At 47.2% G+C, this 16,636-nt stretch overlaps 1 protein-coding gene across 1 annotated transcript; it reads right to left on the minus strand.

Annotated features, from left to right (window-relative positions):
- Window positions 1-288: 288 nt before the first annotated feature.
- Window positions 289-13,423, minus strand: sf3b6 (splicing factor 3b, subunit 6). The gene is made up of 4 exons (XM_060821964.1): window positions 13,315-13,423; window positions 10,277-10,395; window positions 2,689-2,827; window positions 289-744 (listed from the first exon to the last, which is right to left on the minus strand). Exons 1-4 carry the CDS (start codon window positions 13,342-13,344, stop codon window positions 658-660), a joined length of 375 nt encoding a protein of 124 aa, XP_060677947.1. The 5' UTR covers window positions 13,345-13,423; the 3' UTR covers window positions 289-657.
- Between the last annotated feature and the right edge of the window lie 3,213 nt (window positions 13,424-16,636).

Genomic DNA, 16,636 nt, shown 5'->3' on the forward strand with positions numbered 1-16,636 from the left:
TTACAACTGGTTACTATTTAATGACAACAACATTTACACTTAATGTTTGGAGGTGCTGGTTTGAGGGAGGATAACAAGACAGAGAAGGTCAGAATACTGAACAACAGATGGACTTCTGTTTTACGGGCGAGATGGACTTCTTCATTTCACGTCCCAAACCAGGCCACAACCCAGTGCTCTAGCTACCTAAGACATTGGTATCAACAGGCAAGACACTGGTATCAACAGGCTTACACTAGAACACTGGCTTCACACTTCGCAACAAAAATACGTCAATAATGACCAACGTAAAACCATTTTACAGTTTATTGTACACAAACAATCGTTTTGAATACAAGAGTGCACATTTGACAGAAATAATATCTGGATCACCATGGTAACTGGTGTGTAGTTACAGTAAAAGTATTTGCAAATATAAACATCACCATTTGTATGCAAACTTAATTATGTTATGTTTCAAATTAAGAAAATATTACATAAAGTCAAAATAAACAGAAGTAATGTTTAAAACAATCACTGATTATTCAAAGTAAATGGCATTCTTAAACTACAAAATAACCTGGTGAGATTTATCCTAATTGCTAAGTTTATGACATCTTCAACAGTCCTTTCAATAGTATTTACAATGCAAAAGTTAAAACAACAAAACCCAATGGTTCATTTTGTTTCAGTGTTGATTCCATACTTCTCCTTGAGAATTTTAAGTTGCTCTTCCTTTTTCTTTGTATCCATTTTTTGGAAAGCCTGTAAAAAGGAGAACAAATTTTTTTTTAAAACCAACTGAAGTCACAAAAATAGCCAAATCCAGCTATAGATTTACAAAATGTGAACTATATCAATGAAAAATGAAATTCCATTCGTGTTAAGGATTCAAAAGATCATTAACCAGAAAGGAACACCACAAAGAATTTAAAGATCAAGGCTAAGTGTAACAAGCTCAAAACCTTACTTTCAAATAAACAGCCACTGTAGCACACTGATCAACTGTTAATCCAAGAAATGGCAAACCAAAATACAACATTTACCAGAACATTGAGAATTACTCCCAAAAGTGATGGTGTCATTAGGTTTACAGCGGTGAAGATTACAAAACTAAGCAGCACTCAGTCATTATTCCATTGAAACATACAGCAAACGTCGGCACATATGCAGAAAAGCAGAAACCCAGAAGTTGCTGTCAGTGATGTGACACTTCCCCAGGTTATGCAGTGATTGTTTGTGGTCCGGGGGTGTTGCTCAGAAATCAAGTGGATTGACAATAATCTATGGCACCTATCTGAGTTCCTTTGTCTGAATCTCTTATACAAAGTATAATCACTTCCAGACACAACTACCCTGATGTGCTTCTCATTTCATTCTTAGAAATTCTAACTTGTCCAAAGTTCAACAACACATATCCAATTTCTCCCAAGTCCTGAACATGTTTCCTGTCCTCCATACTAAACACTCAGGATAAATGTGGTGTAGTGCTAATGTCATTGGACCAGTAGTCAAGAAACCAGGCTAATGCACAGCAGAAATGTTCATATCCTAACATGGCAGCTGACGGAATCAAATTCCAATTAAACTAAAATCTAGTTAGTCCTAGTGATATGATCTTAAAACTCCATTTAAAAGATCGAAAGCCATGTTCTTTACCCACAGTAATGAGGTTGACTTAATTGCTTTCTGAAATAGCCAAGTAAACTGGTTTCAAGGCAGTTAGGGACAGACAATAATTGCCACCCTTGCCAGCGACATCCACATTTCCAAAAGGATTAAAAAAGTTTAAGCCCTAAAATATTTACTCCATAGCAGCTCAACATTACTCCAACACTATACATTCTCATGCAAGCGGTTTATTCTGAATTCCATCAATCTGCATACCTTTCCCCCAACCCACTTTTACCATCCACTGTGCAGAGCATTAAGCTGAATCAGACTCTTTGGAACATTGTCGAAGTCTATTTCACCAACTTATACAGGTAGATCTCCTATAATGCAGTAGTTGTGTTCCAGTAAAACCTTGCTTAACAGAAATAATGGGGCCTATGGGAAAGGTGGGGTTAGGGGCAGAACAGCAATTTAAAATCACTCACGATTGCTCAAAAACCACCCAAATACTAACACAATATAGCACAGCCTGAAGTGAAGGCTGAAACCATATTTAAATACATTTAATACATTACTTTAAAAAAATATTGTTAATGCAGGGACAGAGCGTCTTCACCACTACCTTCAGGTACAGTTGTGGTTGCCTCAGAGGGAGAGCAATGAACATTCATTAGGTTAACTTTTGAGATGAAGCTGCTCAATGTATCGTACTGTATCTCTCATGCTCTGACTTTAGCCAACATTGGCACAACTACAAAATGAAGCAGGTGAATTGATTGCCGCTCGAATCGTGTTATTGTGAACAGAGGCAAGTGTTCTCAAAAATACCATTCCCTAATTCTTCAGTGATGTTATAGACAAATCACACTGCTGGAACATCACTTTATACAAGAACTATATGTAATAGATTGTCATCCATTCTTTATATACCTACGATGACTTTTTTTGGTTACTTTTTACCCTTTTTGTGAAATACCTTGGATTTTTAACTATCGAAAGACAAGTATATTTTTAATGGGCCATTTCCAGCATCGTTTACACAAATCAGGCTTGATTATAAAACTTCAACACGAAGAACCAAGAAACAAAGCTTACCCTGTTTGCATTGTAATACAAAACTACAAGGTATCTGTTGCACACATTGAACCCAGATAAGTGGTCACAAGCATTCTTGGCATCAAAAATATCTTCGTACACTACGTATGCAGTTCCCCTCGTCTCAGGTGTGTTTCCTCTGTTAGACAAAGTTTACAGAATTAAGGTTACGCAAACTTGAGGGCATTAAAACTACAGATTTTGCTCGGTTTCATTTATTCCAGTAATTTGCAAGAATTGACATTTCTATATGACAGAGAACATACTTTTTTCCTACAAAGGAGGGCAATCTGTAACATTCTCTCCCAGAAAAACATTGTGACTTCATGAAATTGAAAATTTCAACTTCAAGATATTTGTTAGTTGAGTGTTTTCAGGGTTAGTGAACCAAGACAGGTGGATTACATTAAGATACAAATTTGTCAGATAGTAGAACACACTAAAAGGGTCATTAGTCTACTCCAATTCTTATACCTCTATGTACAGCACGTTAATTCCTCATTTAGAGCCATTAAATAATGTGCATTCATTATTTGTGAATTTCTCTTGAAGTACTTATTTTCCAAAAGTAAAAGAACAATCAACCATTTATTGAACAAGCAAAACGTCAGGAACACAAGTCTAGTTTCAATGCTAGTTTGTAATATGAACCAGACTAACAAGTGGCATGGTGGCTCAGTGGTTAGCCATGCTCTCTCTCAGCGCCAAGGACCCAGGTTCGGCTGCACCCTCAGGTGACTGTGTGCAGTTTGTATATTCCTGCCATGCCTGCAAAAGGTTTCTTCCTGGGTGCTCTGGTTTTCCCCTTCAGTCCAAAGATGTGCAGGTTAGATGGACTAGCCATGGGAAATAGGGTAGGGGAGTGGGTCCAGATGGGATGTGCTTCAGAGGGTCACAGTGTGGACATGTGTGAATGGCCTGCTTCCATGCTATTGGGATTCTATGAATGGAATGCAAGCTTATTTATCAGATATCAGCTTCCTGGCTAAGATTTGCTCTGAAATTGTTAAGCCAGTTCCAATGGGTGTCTGTCAAACTAAATATACTGACATATCTATTCCACTTCGGTTTTTTTTAAATCAGCAAGCCATTTTTGTTCTCGTTAAGAAAAGGACATTCTTCAGAAGTTGGCTTATAGGATAGGCAACTTTTATTTGCATGTAGATGTGCTGTTCAGTACTTGGATGATATGGACCCCAAGCATCAGAAGAGGGGAGGAAACAAAAACCATTCCACTCCCAAACTGGGAGGAACAGGTTATTCTGACAAATCTAATTTTTGACTTCTCTTCCAAAAAAAAACAAAAACAAAACTACACACACAACCACGCTGGCGTAAAGCAATGGCTCAGTCAAAAATTATGAACAATTTCGCAAGTCTCTTTAAAGAACGAAGATAACAAAACAGAGTACAGATTTGTCAGCATGAAACCGGAACCAAGAAGCTACGAAGACAGTGGGTGTTTCCACTGGAGCAGAGACACTGAAAACATTAGTACAGGTGTTTTAACATTGAAGAAATTTGGCAGGATAAATAAGGAAAGGCTTCCCCCTGGGTGAGGAAATCAGTGTTAAGACATGAGGTAAACATTTGACAGAGGTGTTACTCATTAATAAGTAAAGAACGCATTGCATTTCATATTGCATAACTATTTGAATAAATGATGGCCGGAGCAATGAGAACAAGACAGAAACAATGGAATTTTTTTTCTAACAACAAAGCAGGTCCATGCAGCGTCGTACTCCAGGCTAAGCAGGGATACCAAGTTCAGCTTTGGCAGGGATACATTATGAACACATCATAATAAGAGAATTTAGATTTCACTGGAAAACTACAAGTATCTTTTTCAAAAATTTCCAAGTCTTTTTGATAAAAAAAGTCATTTTGCTCTTAAAAATTTAAACTCAATTTTAAAATTTCAACTTTTAATTTCTAATTACTCATTCAAGCCTAAAATGGACTACAAGTAGCTAAATTTATTCTCAGTCACCCAGGTCCAAGACAAATCTCAAATTTTTGGTCTAAGTTAAAACAGCGCTTGTCAATCTAAGGCAATTACGTACTTAACCCAGCAGCAAGGCACAATGAATCATGGATCTCAGCTCAGCACAAATTAAAAATTTAACTGTACTTGGCTCACATCAAGGAGACTTTGCTAATCTCTGAAGATGTCTTGAGAAATGCACTCTATTATTCAATTAATGAGGCAATCCACATATCATTAACAAAGATGCATTTCTTCCCAACTTAATCATGTTAAAACTGGCACTAACTAGCAGAATAAAGAAATTGTTGCCCTATTCACATATAGCCAAAGTTCCATCATTGTTAGTAGTAGCAGCGAATCACTCTCTGCCTTCTGGCCAGTATTTACCCCTGAAAGAACATGACAAACAGATTAGACATCACATTTGTTGAACATGGCTGTGTATAAATTGGCTATCATGTGTCTTACATTATTATTGTAACCATGCTTCAACAGTACAACATGACTGTAAAGCTCTTTGAAACATCTCAAAGGCTTTCATTTCATAAATGAAATGATGGTTTTGCTTTGCAATGAGCAGCTTAGTTTCTTCATTCTTTAAAATCAAATTTTTGTGAATGGATTTGGCTTTCATCTTTAGTGGCTTTTATCATTGAGCTTTAGCAACACTGCATTTCTTGCAATATTACATTTTACCACGGATGTTTGGCTTTAAAATAGTCGCACATCCAGTACCAAATTAACACACAGACTTCAGAAACAAAGCGCAGAAGTTGAAGTCAACTATTCAGCCCATTGCTTCTACTCTACCATTTAATAAGATCATAGCCGGCCTGATAATCCTCAATTCAACCTTCCTCCCTTTCCCCATAACCACTGATACCCTTAACTGATTAAAAATCTCACTTAACTAGTCAAAAAAAACTAATTTGCACATCACGTTTTGACCAATATCTCTACTTCACAAGCAGCATTTTAATTCTTGCCAACCTCCACTGGGTGTCAAATGACAAACCTTTAAATCCTTTGATTATTACCTCCAACTTACATAAGTAATAGTCTATGGCTTTCTTGCCAACTTCTTCCACTTCCAGATTCCTAACTGCCTTCTATTTCCTCCATATTTTCATAAATTAGGTTTATGCCCTATGAGGTCTTCCCCAAAATTATTCTATTTTCCTACCTCACCATGCCTGTTTTCAAAACCTCTTCGATGATGTCTTTGACTTCATCCCTCTTCCAATTTCAGCTTGGTTGGTGTGCACTTCTGCCTTTAAAATGTTCTCCAACATTAAGACGACAACAAAAGCTACCCGAGTTTACAGATTTTCTTGAATTGCTTTCAAACTAACACACAAATATTCACAATATTTTTTCAGACTTTAAAAATATCAACATGCTATTCAAGCACGTTTATCATTTGTACTTGTGTCATAGAAAATACTGTATGGCAAAAACATGACAAATGAATCCATTAACCTGAAAACAGCAAGTTACTGAGCCTTTAAAATGTTAATGTAAAAATCAAATGGGCATGAACTTCATAATATGCATGACATCTCAACCTCAACAACCTAAAAGGACAAATGCATGGGAACACTTAACTGCACAGCACAAGTCCACACCATCCTAACTTGGAACTGTATTACCATCCTTGTAAAGTATTTGTCAAACTCCTAGAAGTCTCTTCCTAATGAAACTAACATGGAGGTGCCAGTGTTGGACTGGGTTGGGCAAGGTCAGATGTCATGTGACACCAAGGTTAAAGTTTTATTTGAAAACACAAGCTTTTAGAGTGCTGCCCTGTCAGGTGACTTCACTTCGGTTTCTGACCCAACTAAACTATCATTCCACCTGCACCAGGTGAACTGCAGTTATTCAAGTCGTCTCTGTACTTCACCAACACATTCCACCCTGACCTTAAATTTACTTGGACCATCTCTGACACCTCCCTCCCCATCCTGGACCTCTCCATCTCCATTAATGAAGACTGACTTGACACTGACATTTTTTACAAACCCACCGACTCCCACAGCTACCTGGATTACACCTCTTCCCACCCTATCTCTTGCAAAAATGCCATCCCGTATTCCCAATTCCTCCACCTCCACCGTATCTGCTCCCAGGAGGACCAGTTCCACCACAGAACACACCAGATGGCCTCCTTCTTTCGAGACCGCAATTTCCCTTCCCACGTGGTTAAAGATGCCCTCCAACGCATCTCGTCCACATCCCGCACCTCTGCCCTCAGGCCACACCCCTCCAACTGTAACAAGGACAGAACACCCCTGGTGCTCACCTTCCACTCTACCAACCTTCGCATAAACCAAATCATCCACAGACATTTCCGTCACCTCCAAAAAGACCTCACCACCAGGGATATATTTCCCTCCCCACCCCTTTCCACCTTCCGCAAAGACCGTTCCCTCCGTGACTACCTGGTCAAGTCCACGCCCCCCTACAACCCACCCTTCCATCCTGGCTCCTTCTCCTGCCACCACAGGAACTGTAAAACCTGCGCCCACACCTCCTCTCTCACCTCTATCCAAGGCCCTAAAAGAGCCTTCCACATCCAAAGTTTTACCTGCACATCCACTAATATCATTTATTGTATCCGTTGCTCCTGATGCGGTCTCCTCTACATTGGGGAGACTGGGCACCTCCTAGCAGAGCGCTTTAGGGAACATCAACCACACCACCCGGTGGCCCAACATTTAAACTCCCCCTCCCACCCTGCCGAGGACATGGAGGTCCTCCTTCACCGCCGCTCCCTCACCACCAGACACCTGGATGAAGAACGCCTCATCTTCCACCTCGGAACACTTCAACCCCAGGACATCGATGTGGACTTCAACAGCTTCCTCATTTCCCCTTCCCCCACCTCACCCTAGTTTCAAACTTCCAGCTCAGCACTGTCCCCATGACTTGTCCGGACTTGACCTACCTGCCTATCTCCTTTTCCACCTATCCACTCCATCCTCTCCTCCCTGACCTATCACCTTCATCCCCTCCCCCACTCACCCATTGTACTCTATGCTACTTTCTCCCCACCCCCACCCTCCTCTAGCTTATCTCTCCACACTTCAGCCTCTCTGCCTTTATACTTGATGAAGGGCTTTTGCCCGAAACGTCGATTTTGCTGCTCCTTGGATGCTGCCTGAACTGCTGTGCTCTTCCAGCACCACTGATCCAGAATCTGGTTTCCAGCATCTGCAGTCACTGTTTTTACCTCATTATCAATAAGCATCAAATACAGGCCTTGCTAGGAAGACATTGTACAGAAGGTATAAACAAAACAAGCTGATACACAAATAGCTTAGATCAGAGTGATGCTGGAAAAGCACAGCAGGTCAGGCAGCATCCGACGAGCAGGAAAATCGACATTTCGGGCAAAAGCCCTTCATCAGGAATAGATGGCATTTTTGCAGGAGGTAGGGTGGGAGGTGGTGTAATCCAGGTAGCTGTGGGAGTCGGTGGGTTTGTAAAAAAATGTCAGTGTCTAGTCGGTCGCCATTAATGGAGATGGAGAGGTCCAGGAAGGGGAGGGAGGTGTCAGAGATGGTCCAGGTAAATTTAAGGTCAGGGTGGAATGTAATGGTGAAGTTGATGAACTGCTCAACCTCCTCATGGGAGCATGAGGTGGCACCGACGCAGTCATCAATGTAGCAGGGAAAGAGGTGGGGAGTGGTGCCGGTGTAACTACGGAAGCTGGACTGTTCTACGTAGCCAATAAAGAGACAGGCATAGCCGGGGCCCATATGGATGCCCATGGCTTCCCCTTTGGTTTGGAGGAAGTGGGAAGATTCGAAAGAGAAATTGTTAAGAATGAGGACCAGTTCAGCCAAACGAATGAGTATGTCAGTGGAAGGGCACTGTTGGAGACCTCGGGAGAGGAAGAAATGGAGGGCTTGGAGGGCCTGGTCATGGCGGAAGGAGGTGAAGAGGGATTGGATGGCCATGGGGAAGATGAAGCGATGGGGGCCAGGGAAACAGAAATCTTGGAGGAGGTGGAAGGTATGGGTACTATCTCGAACGTATGTGGGGAGTTCCTGGACGAGGGGGAATAGGACAGTATCGAGGTAGGTGGAGATGAGTTCGGTGGGGCAGGAGCAGGCTGAGACAATGGGTCGGCCTGGGTGGTCAGGCTTGTGGATCTTGGGAAGGAGGTAGAATCAGGCGGTGCGGGGTTCCAGACTATGAGGTTGGAAGCTGTGGGTGGGAGACCTCCTGAGGTGATGAGGTTCTGTATAGTCTGGGAGATGATGGTTTGGTGATGGGGAGTCAGGTCATGGTTGAAGGGGCAGTAGGAAGAGGTGTATTCAAGCGGATACACAAATATTCTAACACTTTGGTAGAGGATTGTCCACCTTAAATCCACACTCCAGATTTGTACATCAAGAGCTGCAATATTAACTTTGAAAAGAGCTCTGCAATTATACAGCTTTCATGATATTACAAAGCACTTCACAGCTAATGGGGCACCTTTAAAGTGTACTCATTGTATACTGTAGGAAAAGCAGCATTTAATTTGTGCACATTGAAGTTGTGCAAACAGTAAAGATGGTCAAACAATTTAGAAGCATTCATAGAGATTAATATTGGCCAGATCACCAGGAGAACTCCTGCACACTCCTTTGACATCTCCCGAGATCTTTTGCTACCTCCTAGTTTCTGCTTAACATATGAATTAAAAAGGCTTTACCTCTAACATTGCTTTTCTTCCTCGGTGGCACTGAAGTTTTACTCTAGATTTTATGTGCTAGTCTTGAGACAAATATTTTAACCCATAAACTTCTAATTCAGAAACAAAAGGTGCTATTAACTAAGCCACAGCTGACATTGCTGGCTTTAATTTCAAATTTGGGTATAAGGGCACTTGGAGATTTCCTTAACTGAACCTCAGGCATTTTGCACCATTTTCTCTGTAGCGCAGTACCCAAGCCTGCTACTGGGCAACATTGCCAACTAGAAGAATCACCAGAGCAAACAATGCAATTCACAATAACGAATGGTTATGTCCAATCCTATCATCCCTCGCCCTCCAAATCACATATTTGCCATTCATTATACAGATCATTTGGAGATATAATATTGTAAGGTTTAAGCAAATGTAGACCATTTGGCCCACTGGGCCTGTACTACTAATCTATGAGATGGTGATTTATAATCCTCAGCAGTACTTTCATATCTTTCCCGCAGTACGGTGGTTCAGTGGTTAGCACTACCGCCTCACAGAACCAGAGATCCAGGTTCAATTCCCGCCTCACGCGACTGACATTCTCCCCGTGTCTGTGTGGGTTTCCTCCGAGTGCTCTGGTTTTCTCCCACAGTCCAAAGATGTGCAGGTTAGGTGAACTGGCCATGCTAAATTGCCCGTGGTGTTCCAGGAGTGAGTAGGTTAGGTGCATTAGTCAGGGGGAAATGTAGACTAGTAGGGGAATGGGTTTCGGTAGGATACACTTTGGACGGTTGGTATGGACTTGTTGGGCCAAAGGGCTTGTATCTACACTGTCAGGATTCTTTTCTTCAAATGGTTCCCTTGTTGATTAAAAGTCTGTCACAGCCTAGTTAAATACTAATTTGAAATAGTATAATACTTACACTCTGATCTGTCGGATTGGTCCATATTTCCCAAATATATCGTACATTTCTTCTGCTGTTATTTTGTATGGCAAATTTCTTATATACAAGATACGATTTACTTCTGGAGGCAAACGAATCTGAAATAAGAAAACAAGTGATTATTAATGCACTGATGTAGGAAAGTACAACTTGGTAGGAGAGGTACAATATAAAGGGGGACACAGATTCTCAAGGGAGGAAATCCAAGGGCAAACATGCAGACATTACTGAGGCTGGAAGGGCAAACTGAAAAGCGGTTAACAAGGCTTTAAGCACAAAGGGATAAAATGCAAAAGAAAACATTCAAAAATATGGCTCAACCACCAATGGAAAGAGAAATACCAGAACAGCTCCAAGGATGAGAAAAAAATACAGGGGTAAAAAGAACTGACGATGCTGGAAATCAAACAAAACCAAAAAATTGTTGGAGAAACTAAGCAGGTCTGGCAGCATCTGTGTAAAGAAAGCAGAGTTAGTGCTTTAGGTCTAGGGATGCTTCTTCTGAGCTAGTGGTAGGTAGTTGGAAGTATTTCTACTAAACTTGGTGGTGGGGGGGGCGGTGGTGTAGTCAAACACAACAGGTGGAGCAAGGTACAAAGTGGGGGAGAAAGGCAGTTAGGAAAAGGAAGGTACAACAGTAAACTACAGAAAGACTGATGGTAGGGACCAGTGCGGGTGAGAATGGGTATGTGGTGCTGGGAGCAGCCCATGCCACAGGTCAGTGTGTGTGTGTGTGTGTGTGTGTGTGTGTGTGTGTGTGGGGGGTGTGTGTGTGTGTGTGGGGGTGTGTGTGTGTGTGTGTGTGGGGGTGTGTGTGTGTGTGTGTGTGGGGGGTGTGTGTGTGTGTGTGGGGGGTGTGTGTGTGTGTGTGGGGGGTGTGTGTGTGTGTGTGGGGGGTGTGTGTGTGTGTGTGGGGGGTGTGTGTGTGTGTGTGGGGGGTGTGTGTGTGTGTGTGGGGGGTGTGTGTGTGTGTGTGGGGGGTGTGTGTGTGTGTGTGGGGGGTGTGTGTGTGTGTGGGGGGTGTGTGTGTGTGTGTGGGGGGTGTGTGTGTGTGTGTGGGGGGTGTGTGTGTGTGTGTGGGGGGTGTGTGTGTGTGTGTGGGGGGTGTGTGTGTGTGTGTGGGGGGTGTGTGTGTGTGTGTGGGGGGTGTGTGTGTGTGTGTGTGGGGGGTGTGTGTGTGTGTGTGGGGGGTGTGTGTGTGGGGGGTGTGTGTGTGTGGGGGGTGTGTGTGTGTGGGGGGTGTGTGTGTGTGGGGGGTGTGTGTGTGTGGGGGGTGTGTGTGTGTGGGGGGTGTGTGTGTGTGTGTCTGTGTGTGTGTGTGGGGGGTGTGTGTGTGTGGGGGGTGTGTGTGTGTGGGGGGTGGTGTGTGTGTGTGGGGGGTGTGTGTGTGTGGGGGGTGTGTGTGTGTGGGGGGTGTGTGTGTATGTGTGGGGTGTGTGTGTGGGGGTGTGTGTCTGTGTGTGTGTGGGGGGGGGTGTGTGTGGGGGGGGTGTGTGTGGGGGGGGTGTGTGTGGGGGGGGGGGTGTGTGTGGGGGGGGGTGTGTGTGGGGGGGGGTGTGTGTGGGGGGGGGTGTGTGTGGGGGGGGGTGTGTGTGGGGGGGGGTGTGTGTGGGGGGGGGTGTGTGGGGGGGGGGGTGTGTGTGGGGGGGGGTGTGTGTGGGGGGGGGTGTGTGTGGGGGGGGGTGTGTGTGGGGGGGGGTGTGTGTGGGGGGGGGGTGTGTGTGGGGGGGGGTGTGTGTGGGGGGGGTGTGTGTGTGGGGGGGGTGTGTGTGTGGGGGGGGTGTGTGTGTGGGGGGGTGTGTGTGTGTGGGGGGGTGTGTGTGTGTGGGGGGGGTGTGTGTGTGTGTGTGGGGTGTGTGTGTGGGGGGGTGTGTGTGTGTGGGGGGTGTGTGTGTGTGGGGGGTGTGTGTGTGTGGGGGGTGTGTGTGTGTGGGGGGTGTGTGTGTGTGGGGGGTGTGTGTGTGTGGGGGGTGTGTGTGTATGTGTGGGGTGTGTGTGTGGGGGTGTGTGTCTGTGTGTGTGTGGGGGGGGGTGTGTGTGTGGGGGGGGGTGTGTGTGGGGGGGGTGTGTGTGGGGGGGGGTGTGTGTGGGGGGGGGGGTGTGTGTGGGGGGGGGTGTGTGTGTGGGGGGGGTGTGTGTGTGGGGGGGGGTGTGTGTGGGGGGGGGTGTGTGTGGGGGGGGGGTGTGTGTGGGGGGGGGGGTGTGTGGGGGGGGGGTGTGTGTGTGGGGGGGGGGTGTGTGTGTGGGGGGGGTGTGTGTGTGTGGGGTGTGTGTGTGGGGGTGTGTGTGTGGGGGTGTGTGTGTGGGGGTGTGTGTGTGGGGGTGTGTGTCTGTGTGTGTGTGTGGGGGGGGTGTGTGTGTGGGGGGGGTGTGTGTGTGGGGGGTGTGTGTGTATGTGTGGGGTGTGTGTGTGGGGGTGTGTGTCTGTGTGTGTGTGGGGGGGGGTGTGTGTGGGGGGGGGTGTGTGTGGGGGGGGTGTGTGTGGGGGGGGTGTGTGTGGGGGGGGGGTGTGTGTGGGGGGGGGTGTGTGTGGGGGGGGTGTGTGTGTGGGGGGGGGTGTGTGTGGGGGGGGGTGTGTGTGGGGGGGGGGTGTGTGTGGGGGGGGGGTGTGTGTGGGGGGGGTGTGTGTGTGGGGGGGGGGTGTGTGTGTGGGGGGGGGTGTGTGTGTGGGGGGGGTGTGTGTGTGTGGGGTGTGTGTGTGGGGGTGTGTGTGTGGGGGTGTGTGTGTGGGGGTGTGTGTCTGTGTGTGTGTGTGGGGGGGGTGTGTGTGTGGGGGGGGTGTGTGTGTGGGGGGGGGTGTGGGGTAAGAGACTAAGGAGCAGGCCCTGAGGCCCTGAAGTGACTGATGACAAGCCTGGATCCGGTTGGAAGGGCGACTGGACCTGAGGCATTAACCCTGTCCTCCCCACACAGGTCACCAAACCGCCTGTTAAAGCGAGGATGGGGGGGGGCGCTGAGGGGTCTCCGGGGGAGGCCTGTTGCGCTGGGGAGGGGATCGGGACGGAAGCCACACTCACGTTCGCCCGTTTCGCCGCTTGCATCGCCATCGTGCCCCGTCTGTCACCAACAAGAGGCCCAACACAAAACCGGAAGGAGATCGCCGGAAATGGCGCAGCTTGCACGCTCCAGCGCTTTGACGTCACATACCCACTACGTCACTGGTCAACCGCGCTATCGGGGAGTGCGCATGTCCCAGGGGTGGGGTCACAGGGAGGTCAGCGAGGTTCTGGGTGTCCACTGTGTACCCCTGGGTCACTCACCATCCCTGGGCACTGTGTACCCCTGGGTCACTCACCATCCCTGGGTCACTCACCATCCCTGGGTCACTCACCGTCCCTGGGTCACTCACCGTCCCTGGGCACTGTGTATCCCTGGGTCACTCACCATCCCTGGGCACTGTGTACCCCTGGGTCACTCACCATCCCTGGGCACTGTGTACCCCTGGGTCACTCACCATCCCTGGGTCACTCACCATCCCTGGGCACTGTGTACCCCTGGGTCACTCACCGTCCCTGGGTCACTCACCATCCCTGGGCACTGTGTACCCCTGGGTCACTCACCGTCCCTGGGTCACTCACCATCCCTGGGCACTGTGTACCCCTGGGTCACTCACCGTCCCTGGGTCACTCACCATCCCTGGGCACTGTGTACCCCTGGGTCACTCACCATCCCTGGGTCACTCACCATCCCTGGGCACTGTGTACCCCTGGGTCACTCACCGTCCCTGGGTCACTCACCATCCCTGGGCACTGTGTACCCCTGGGTCACTCACCGTCCCTGGGTCACTCACCATCCCTGGGCACTGTGTACCCCTGGGTCACTCACCATCCCTGGGTCACTCACCATCCCTGGGCACTGTGTACCCCTGGGCCACTCACCATCCCTGGGCACTGTGTACCCCTGGGTCACTCACCATCCCTGGGCACTGTGTACCCCTGGGTCACTCACCGTCCCTGGGCCACTCACCATCCCTGGGCACTGTGTACCCCTGGGTCACTCACCATCCCTGGGCACTGTGTACCCCTGGGTCACTCACCGTCCCTGGGTCACTCACCATCCCTGGGCACTGTGTACCCCTGGGTCACTCACCATCCCTGGGCACAGTGTACTCCTGGGCCACTCACCGTCCCTGGGTCACTCACCATCCCTGGGCTATGTGTACCCCTGGGTCACTCACCATCCCTGGGCACTGTGTACCCCTGGGTCACTCACCTTCCCTGGGCACAGTGTACTCCTGGGCCACTCACCATCCCTGGGCACTGTGTACCCCTGGGTCACTCACCATCCCTGGGCACTGTGAACCTCTGGGACACTCACCATCCCTGGGCACAGTGTACTCCTGGGTCACTCACCATCCCTGGGCACTGTGTACCCCTGGGTCACTCACCATCCCTGGGCACTGTGTACCCCTGGGTCACTCACCATCCCCGGGCACTGTGTACTCCTGGGTCACTCACCATCCCTGGGCACTGTGTACTCCTGGGTCACTCACCATCCCTGGGCACTGTGTGCCCCTGGGTCACTCACCATCCCTGGGCACAGTGTACCACTGGGTCACTCACCATCCCTGGGCACTGTGTACCACTGGGTCACTCACCATCCCTGGGCACAGTGTACTCCTGAGTCACTCACCATCCCTGGGCACAGTGTATTCCTGGGTCACTCACCATCCCTGGGCACTGTGTACCCCTGGGACACTCACCATCCCTGGGCACTGTGTACCCCTGGGACACTCACCATGCCTGGGCACTGTGCACCCCTGGGTCACTCACCATCCCCAGGCACTGTGTACCCCTGGGTCACTCACCATCCCTGGGCAATGTGTACTCCTGGGTCACTCACCATCCCTGGGCACAGTGTACCCCTGGGTCACTCACCATCCCTGCGCACAGTGTACTCCTGGGTCACTAACCATCTCTGGGCACTGTGTACCCCTGGGTCACTCACCATCCCTGGGCACTGTGTACTCCTGGGTCACTAAACCATCTCTGGGTACTGTGTACACTTAGCTCACAGGTGCGAAAACCTCTTGTCATTCCTGCATTTAAAGTAAAAAGAGTAAGTCTTCTTTGCTAGAAAATAGAAAGCAGACAAGTAGGAGGATGGAAGAACATGGCAAGCCAGGCAGCATCAGGAGGTGGAGAAGTTGAACGAAACGTCGACCTCCACCTCCTAATTCTGTCTGGCTTGATGTGTTCTTCCAGCCTTTTGTGTGTCTACTTTGGATTCCAATATCTGTAATTTTTTTGTCTCTAAGAAAATAGAATGCAAGGAAGGAAATGAAACTGGACAAAGGTTGTTCAGCTGATTTGCAAAGACAAGTATTTCAAAATCAACATCAATGCTGCTCATATCACCAAAAGTAGCACAGAACTAGGAGAAGGCCATTTGGCCCTTTGAGCCTGCTTCATTCAGTATGGTCATGGCTGATCAGCCCACTCAGTAGACTGTTCCCTCCCCATAGCTACGGATCCCTTTACCCCCAAGAGTGGGCAGCATGGTGGCACAGTGGCTAGTACACATCTGTGGAGTAGGTGGGTCTTGAACCTAAGTCTACTAATCCAGAGATAGGTACACTATCACGGCACCATCGAAGCCCTACCAGGCTATAATGGAAATAATTGATTGGAAGCAGCTTCACAGTGAAAATTTTTTCGATTGATCCCTGTGGTGGCTGTTGTTCTATATCAAGAGAGAATATTCTCTCTAATTTTTCCTGCCTCTACATAGACCTCCAAGGCATCAGCTTCAGAAAGTAAAGTTTTATCAGCACACCAATGGATCTGTGCAGAGCTTAGAGAGAACATAGATGGACAGCTGAATAGATTGGGCCTAAAACATTGTGAAAACATTTTGTGATTTAACTAGAAATTGTCTTTAACTACCAGTTAATATACAGATGAAAATGTTTTCTTGGAATAAAAGAAATTATTCACAATTCAGTCAAGATGTACTTTTGGATGATTTGTTGGGGTTGTGAATTTTTCTATTACAATTTTAATGATTTATGTGCAAGTTGTATTTACACTATATAATTTATCTTGTTTACTTTGGCCAGATAAAAATCCCTGCGTTAGGACATTTGGATTTCACAACAGATCATAAAATAGTTGTAAATTTTCAATTCCTCAAACTGCAGGGTCACTGCTGCTTTGGACTAGAATATGGACATAATTCCTTGTCTTGCAAATGTCTCGGCTTTTGACTTTGAACTATTATTTTTTGGAGCATTGGGTGTCCCTGAGGTGCTGCATGCAGATGCTGGTTATTACTCGGTGTTTCTGGAATACTGTGTGTCACTGGACATTCCTGGGCACTGATAGTCCCTGGAGTGCCATT

The sequence above is a fragment of the Hemiscyllium ocellatum genome, chromosome 3, assembly GCF_020745735.1.
Source record: "Hemiscyllium ocellatum isolate sHemOce1 chromosome 3, sHemOce1.pat.X.cur, whole genome shotgun sequence".
Classification (NCBI taxonomy): Eukaryota; Metazoa; Chordata; class Chondrichthyes; order Orectolobiformes; family Hemiscylliidae; genus Hemiscyllium; species Hemiscyllium ocellatum.

Bases quoted from the DNA above. Each gene is read 5' to 3' on its own strand.
- sf3b6 (XM_060821964.1), bottom strand. From the start codon at position 13,344: ATGGCGATGCAAGCGGCGAAACGGGCGAAC. The intron at 10,396-13,314 runs GTGAGTGTGGCT...TTCTTATTTCAG, and splicing joins AAGCGGCGAAACGGGCGAAC to ATTCGTTTGCCTCCAGAAGT. The intron at 2,828-10,276 runs GTAAGTATTATA...TTTGTCTAACAG, and splicing joins CCAATCCGACAGATCAGAGT to AGGAAACACACCTGAGACGA.